Raw genomic sequence first — 8,655 nt, forward strand, 5'->3', positions numbered from 1 at the left:
CCGTGATACTTTCTCCATTGGTCTTAACATGGAGAATGATACTTCGGCAGACCCCCACCCTCCCCTAATCGTATCACGTGTTTTGTGAATGACCCCTAAATAACATTTTCAGTGTATTTTTGGATCAACCTAATGTCCCTCCTTCAAATGTTGTAATTTAGAATTGGAATAATAACTATTTTTATTTGTATTTATTGTAATAATGTTTGAAGATACATAGTATATATGTACTTCATAGTGCATAACGCACTGGTTCCATTCAAAGAGGAGGTTCAAGCGTAAGAGTTATGTCTCAAATGGAAAATGTATAAAAGATTCAAAATTCATCGAAATGCAGGTGTTGTGTAGTAAAGGATGCAGTCAATACCGATCCGTCGAAATTGCATAATCGGCGAAACGATACGATTTGCGTGCAGTGAGTACCCCGATTGGGAAAGGTATAGAGTACGGGCACGGCCTGCTTAAAAAATTCAACAGTCGATACGTACTTCCATTGTCGGCGTTCGATTAAGCGACATGCAACGCTCTTACTTGGGCTGTAGTGGTGGTGCAGCCTCTGCAAATCGAGTATCGATCTTCCATCGAGATCGAGAAAGTTTCCAAGAAGCTAGACCTGATACCTGGAGGAAATGGAACATTCAAACGCATGAAGTCGCGAAAGAAGTTCGGCATATTCTCCTTAAGCGGAATATACTTTCCAAGTCTTCTCAAGCATAATGCAAACCATTTTATGTCACTTCTAACTTAATTCTCAATTATTAAGACCTTATATAGACCTTATAACAAACCAGCTGATGATATTTAATAAATAGGAAAATTAATTCATAGCATACTTTACCTAAGTATTATGAAAATAATATGCAATCAGGTGAACAGATGTTACTTATAATCTTAAAGAGATACCGAGTGTATCACACTATTGTGTTAATTTAGGTAAAGGCTCGTTAAATGCTTGTCAAGAGCTCGAATTAACCTTTTCAAGGGGTCATCTGGTGTCTCTGATAAATGGCACTTTTGTAATTATCATCACTACGAAACGATTGTGTCATTTATAATTAAAAATGGTCTGCCACCAACAAACACATTTGCTTTGATAAAAATGAGAGATACCTGTACTAAACCTTGTGACCAAATTAAAATTTGTTATACTAGTATTTACTTTGTATCACATTTGTGGAATTTTCCCCACACTTTTCTAAGGAAAATCGTATTCCGACAAAATCTAGGGAATTCCTCTCACTCACATTGCGACTTTTTCCAAAAATGTGAACATTTTTCCTTTTGGCCTTTTGATAAAATTATCTCATTAGGCAAAATAAATTTATAAAATTAAAGAATAAAAATACTATTAACAATAAAAAATTTGATTTTCAAAACATTTCTGATTTTTATATTCATGACCACAACTTGAACACATAAAGACACAAAAAAAATGACACAGGAGAAACGGAAAATCTTGAAAAGTAGTGCAAGATGCAAAGGCGGAAAAATGAATTGATAGCATTGTAGAGTTTACTAGTAATCTCTGACATTTTACTTCAAATTTGTGATGTTTATCAAAAAGTAACATTATTTATTCCTACTCCAGACCATTTTATTCAGATTTTTTACAATAAAGGCTGAGAAGTACAGTCAAGCCCTTCAATAGCCCTCCCTTCTATTCGCGGGATCTGCTATTTTCACTCAGACGTGAACAAACACAAGCGAAGCGTGCTATAAAGAGTGAGTTCCCACCCACCGTCAGCCCCAAAATCAGCACTATAGAAGAATTTCACTGTATATGAAAAGCGATCATATATTTGTCTCGAGTACTCATTTGTGGAATAATAATAATAATAATAATAATAATTCCACATTTTTAAATAACTTTAGACACGCTCGAAACATTGAATTCTTAGAAATATAAAAAACAACGTTGCATTAAATCACCTTGATTTTCTTAAAATATTCAACAAAATGTTATCAACAATTTCTTCAAAATGCTGCCGCTATCGTTAGTCATTTACCGTTTACCTTTATTTAATTGTGGAACTGAAATGGTTAATCTGCTGAAAATGGCCATTTATCACTTTTAGGTTAAGATATCTCGAAATTTTGACGTAGAGGAAAAAACTGTACAAAGTTTGTCGGCCTGTGTTGTCATTCCACAAATGAGCCCTTGATACAAATATATGATCTATTTTGCTTCCTCATAGAGAAAGCTTTGTAGTGGTACCAATTTCCAAGAATTTGTTGTTCATTTAATTAAACGTTCCTTACTTAAAAATTTCTAATACAATGTTCTAAGCAATGGACCGGATGTTGTGTGCGTATGCATGTGGGGATGCGTGCGTGTGATGTGTGCATGTCACACTTTTTTGTGAACGCGATAACTTGAAGGCGGTTGCAGATTAATTGATGAAATTTGGAGGGCGTGCATCAAACGCCTATTCAAAATTTGATGCAATTAAATTTCGGATCCTTTGCCTAGAGATAAATCGATTTACTTATAATATTGATACATTTTATCAATGAGTAAGGAAGTCATGGCCATTTATATTATTTAAAAAATCGATTTTTATAGTAAAAATGTTCTCAAACATAATTTAAACCGTACCTGGCCTTTCAGGGTCAGAGAAGCTCCAGGCCTCTTTACTCTCAATTCCAGACACTTTATGGTTTTGAAATTTGACCATTTTTTTGTATGGTTATTTTTTTTTGTCTAAATGACCCACAGTATTTTTTAAGACACTATCCAAGGACATGTAAAATAAGCAGTAAGTCAAAATAGTAGACAAGTCAGCAACAGGAAATTTTTGTATGTATGGGGTCATAAATAAAAAATATTCGTTAATTCGAGACAAATCGATTGATTAACATAATTCGTCTTTAACATAATTCAAAGTTCATAGAAGAATTTAAAAGACTCCTTGATTCAAGATGTTTTTATTGACGTTTTTATATTTTGTTAATTTGACTTCCTCTATAAGGAAGCAAACATGTACGATAGGAAAAGTTCTTATCATATGAGCACTGTAAAATTGTAAATACAAACAAAGTGGAAACGCTCGAGATAGAATTCTCTGCTAATTTATTATACTTCTTTTTCTACAATATCTATAATTGAATTCGACAAAATATGGGAATCTTTCCACAAAATGTAGAAGTAATCTGACGCTGGATTAAGGGGGAGGGGGCTGGGCCTCGCTTTTTAAGGGACCTCCAAATTCAGAGGAATTTTTTTTTTATCGTTTATTTCGAATTTATTTATTTCTTCATGTTTAACTTTTTTTCTTGAAACCTACCAAATTTAATTCTTACACCAGAAATATGGAGAATTCGCAAGTGTCTCCATCTGCCACGATTAATACAAACTAATTACTAAAGGTGGTTTCAGACCTCTGCAAGCGAGCGATATATCGAACCTATGCTGAAGTTAATTGGTTCCTTCCCATGGATCTTCAATATCACCAGGGGAACTACCAATCAAGTTCTGCACAGGTTTCTATATATCGCTTGCTTGCAGAGGTCTGAAAGCACCTTAATTATTAATAAGGTTTTCAGCACTGATTTTTAACTGATCATCTGTTGCTTCCTCAATTCTCTCGTGTTTTCATTAACCTGTTTTTTGGATGGATATAATTTATCTCGTACATATTTCGTGAAGAACAATTAAAATGCTGCCTAGAAAGTTTGACAGTGGAGCTTCGAAAAGAAAGCATAAAAAGGAGAGAGAAGTTTTTGAAGCCAAATTGCCGAAATTGACAACATTTTATAAAGTAAATTCTAAAGAAATTGACAAAAATCATCAATTGGGATTGGAAAGTAATGAGAATTCCGAAAAAGTCGAATTTAATAGTTTAGTAAATGAAACTTCCGAAATATCAGGTATGTAAATTATTTCTTTGATTTATTTGCATGATAAGCACGTTCGTTTGCGTGGCTTTTGTTTTCTAGGTTAGTTGTCATTTTCTTCGTAATGGTTTATTTATTGTTATATTTTGTTAGTTTGGCTGCAGACACTGCGACGAAATCAAACTTTCTCATACACCCAGACTAACTTACAATTAAATTCAGGAAAAAATATGTAGTGACAGTTTATAAATTATTCAAATGAAGTAAAAAACTGCCATATAATCCTTTAGATTTTTGAAACTTTAAATCAAATTGAATAATATTTAAGTTTTGGTAAAATAATACATACTCATTGCAGAATGTGAAGATAAGAAAGAAAGCGATGATAGTTGGAAAATAAGCGATGTACAAAATGAATTCGAGATTTTAAATAGCGCAGATGAAAATCCTAAACTACAGACGACGAATTAGACTACATTTACAGGTATAATTTGCATCGCTTAAAAATTTTTTATGTTGAATTTCATGCATGCAACTTGATCTTTACCTTTCCACTTATAATTAAAATGAAGATGTTTTTTTTAGTTTTAAAAAGTAAACTGCTTGTAAATCAATTTTAAAAAGTTTAAATGTAAAAGAATATGGAACAGATTTATTTATGTTCATTTGTAAATTGTAGATGAGGCGAGCAAAGATCCAGCACTATGGTTATGGCCTATGAATGATGATTCTGTTCGTAACATAATCCTAGATAAAGGGTATGAATATTTGCAAAACAACAATAGTAATTTCTCTGCTTCTGTTCGCCAGTACAAACATGAAAAATTGACTAGATCCTTAACTCTGAAGCTTTTCAAACGAACTTTTGCTAATCAGGAAACGCATAAACGTAAGTGGCTGATAAACTCTGAATCTAAGGGAAACGTGTTTTGTTATGCTTGTAAATTATTTTCTAAAAATCACGAAAATACTTTTGTGAAGTTAGGTTTCTCTGATTGGAAGCATGCGCATGAGAAATGTACTGCTCACGAAAATAGTACTGAACACAAGAACTGCATGATTGTTCGGTTTACGCGTTTAAGCAATACACCTCATAGATGATGAATTAATATTGCAAATAAAACCCGAAGTCGAATATTGGAGAAAAATATTAAAACGTTTGGTGGAGGTTGTACGATTTCTGTGTGAACGTGGTCTTGCATTTCATGGAACACATGAAGAATTTGGATCTCCCGATAATGGAAATTATCCAGGGCTTTTGGAACTACTAGCTAAGTTTGATCCAATTTTAGCGAAACACATAGATTTATATGACAATAAAGGTCAGGGTAATGTCTCTTTTTTGTCAAAGACTATATGTGAAGAATTTCTTTATTTGATAGCCAGAAAAGTATTTGATCACATAGTTACAGAAATAATGGAGGCAAAATACTTTGGTCTTATTGCGGACTCAACACCAGATGTTTCTCACGTTGATCAATTGTCTATAATTATTCGTTACTGTTTACATGGCCAAGTGTATGAGAGATTTTTACAATTCTTGCCAATTTCAAGTCACACAGGAGATTTATTGAGTCGAGTAATTTTGAATGTGCTAAGCGATAACGGGATTTGCATTAGTAACTGCAGAGGCCAATCTTACGACAATGCAAGTAACATGTCTGGCAAATATGCTGGAGTACAAGTTCGTATTAAAGAAGTAAATCCACTAGCTTTATATGTTCCATGTACTGCTCACTCTTTAAATTTGGTTGGAACAAGCAGTGTCAATATATGCATTGACGCTATTACTTTTTTTGAATTTGTAGCCGGGCTTTACGCTTTTTTCGTCGCATCTCCACATCGGTGAGAAATATTAATGAACAATTCTGATTCTTCTCTCAAAAGTCTATCAAAAACTAGATGGTCTTGTCACGATGATGCTACTTCTGCTATATTTCGAAACTGCGAAGGGATATATGCCACTCTTTCGGTGTTTGTTGAAAGTAACGACGAAAAGCCTGATGCTCGATTTGAGGCCTCTGTCCTTCAAAGCCAAATGAGAAAACTGGAAATTGCCTTCATGATTGTATTTTGGCATGAGGTTCTTGATCGCTTCAATAAAACTAGCAAATTTCTGCAGACGGTGGAGTTAGACGTTTCCATCGGAAACAGCATGCTCAAGTCTTTAGTTCACTTTTTAGAATCTTTGCCAGATAAGTTCGAAAAAATTGAAGAATCGGCCATGAATTTGTCTAGCTTTGTTGCTAAGCATTATCAGGATGAAAATAAGTGAATTACAATTAAAAGAAGGAAACTGCCAGGTGGTAGTATTCAAACTACCCCAAGTTTAACGGGTAGAGAGAAGTTCAAAACTGGAAGCTTTTTAGTCATGATGGACAAACTGAGAGAAGAAATTGAAAAAAGACGTTCAGCTTATAGCGAGATTGCAGAACTTTTTGGTTTTCTTACGAAGTCACGAGATATTGATTTAAATGAAGTAAAAAGATGCGCAGATAAACTTGCGGAATTTTATCCTGCTGATTTGGAAGACCCATTAGCTTCTGAATTGCATCAGTTTATTCCATTACTGAAATCTGAACACAAAGACAAGGCAAAATTACCAGCGGTAACTATTTTCAAATGGATGTAAACTCTGACACAACATCGATTCTTCCAAATGTTCGTATCGCATTTAGACTCTTCTTATCTGTTCCTGTTACTAGTTGTGAAGTCGAAAGATCTTTTTCACATTATCTAGGATCAAGTCCGTTCGATGATCGACAATGAACGAAAAGCGATTAGTAGGACTTAGTTTATTAACAATAGAAGGAGATCTCCTGAAATCACTGTCTTTTGACGACATAATTGAAGAATTCTCAATGGCAAAAGCGCGAAAGAAAATGTTTCTGCTAGAACATACCGAGTGATATATATAAGTGTAATTTGAATTTATAAATTAAATATCAGTAAATATAAATTATTTATTTATGAAACCGAACAACCATTTCATTTCACCAAGAGTTCTTTGTGCATATAGATTGGTAATAAATAAATTCAAATAAATAAATGTATTTATCATTTTAATTTTAAAAAATATGTAGGGAAGGGGGCCTCGAAAAATTTCTCAGCCCTGGGCCACCGATCGTCTTGATCCGGTTCTGACCCCTACTCAGAAACTGAATATCTCGGAAGCTTAATTGTATGTTATTTTATTTTATTTATTAAATTGCACCTCCATTTCTTCGGACAAGCATAACTTTCTTTGATAAAACTTTTTTGGTCTCAATTTAACAGCACTTCGACTCGGAAGACGAAATTTCTTTTATCTTTAAACACTGTGATTTAGATTTTACGAAATGTTTTTTCGCGCTTTTTATATTTAAATATGCGAATTTTTTGTAAATGATATTATTACTATATGAAATAAACTTTCTAAATTATAAGAACAATGCATCAAATTACTGTTTTTGTTTTTCAAAGAAAATTGTAGAAAATTTGCTTTAAAAATTCTTGTGAAATCTTCCGAAACTTGCAGAATATATTCTAAAAAAACTTGGCGGTTTCCCCAAAAAACATGATAAAAGAAATTACGCAAAAGTGGGGAGTTTTCACCAATAATATTATTAAGAAAAATTTCTCAACATCTCGCAAGTATCCCATAACATTTTTTACGGAGTTTCCCTAAGATAGTTAAGGGGAAAGATTCCCAATTGTAAGGAAATATTCTACAAAAAATGTTGGACAAAGTTTCCAAATTTTAAGAAATATTCCCGATCGTTATTTGGAAATTTTCCCCACAATATTTTGCGAAAATTCCCGAAAATTTAATTTATTTTTCCCCCAAAATATCTTTGAGATAATTTCTGAAAGTTCTTTGAAATTTGGGGTACAATAATTGTGGGGAAAACTCCCAAAAATGTTCTTTTTCTTCAGGGTTTGGCATACCGTCATAAAAACGATCCTCCTAATAAAATAAATCTGCAAGCAGCGATCTTCTGAGGACAAGAAAATACCGGATTTATTTGCTTCTGTTTCCAAATTTCGAGGCTACCTGTAGCGCATTGCACACGCGCCAATATTACGCGCACCTACTAAAAATAACCCGTAAAACTACGATTTCAACATTGCGTACGCTCGACGGAATCCGTTCAATCGAAGTGATCTCGCTCATGAACCGCCTTCAGGCTATAACGCGCGCATTAATTACCTTCGTCATATATAGATTCTCAAATTAATTAACGTATAACGAAACTAGCACTGAACAAGTAACGCTTGTCCCGAAAGTGATTTGGTTTAATAATGGTGTAATCATAAATAAAATAAAAGTATTTTTCGCCACAGTTTTTGGGATTAGTAGTTAAAAATACGTTAGATGTATTTTAAAATTGTGATATGACCTCTCAGCCAAAAAGAAAAAGTATCGTTCCATGTAGGAGACAAGTAATCTGAGACCAATCTGAAAAGGAACTATTTTCGTGCGAGAAGAAATTATTACTTTCCGTTGCCTCTAAAAAATGTCTATTTAGTGAACATAAAGAACAACAATGATGCAACACAAACAAAAATACCACGAAAAAGTATTATTTTATTTAATTCTCCAAATAGACCTTTCTTTATATTGCAATTTTATAACACTACGGGCTGCACTCTCTGCGGGCGAATCCAACGTAAAATAAACATTGGTTGACAAAAATTTGGGTCCATGTTTTTGGTTAGATTTTCAGTAAAATATTGTACTATCTATTTTAGAAATAGAGACGGTAACAAATTAAGGTGGTTGAGCAGGCGGTTAAGAAAGACATAAGAAATGTACCTATTATGTACACCTTTTTAGATTTA

General features: G+C 33.4%; 1 protein-coding gene across 1 annotated transcript in view; it reads left to right on the forward strand.

Annotated features, from left to right (window-relative positions):
- LOC117178599 (zinc finger MYM-type protein 1-like) overlaps positions 1-6,109 on the forward strand; it is a 147,333-nt gene extending 141,224 nt beyond the window's left edge. The window contains exons 3-6 of the mRNA XM_033370024.1: positions 4,514-4,723; positions 4,932-5,162; positions 5,217-5,679; positions 5,737-6,109. Of these exons, the coding sequence (XP_033225915.1) occupies positions 4,514-4,723; positions 4,932-5,162; positions 5,217-5,679; positions 5,737-6,109 (1,277 nt within the window). The remainder of the gene's footprint in view (positions 1-4,513; positions 4,724-4,931; positions 5,163-5,216; positions 5,680-5,736) is intronic.
- Positions 6,110-8,655: the final 2,546 nt, after the last annotated feature.

This window comes from Belonocnema kinseyi, chromosome 8, assembly GCF_010883055.1.
Source record: "Belonocnema kinseyi isolate 2016_QV_RU_SX_M_011 chromosome 8, B_treatae_v1, whole genome shotgun sequence".
In the NCBI taxonomy this organism is placed as follows: Eukaryota; Metazoa; Arthropoda; class Insecta; order Hymenoptera; family Cynipidae; genus Belonocnema; species Belonocnema kinseyi.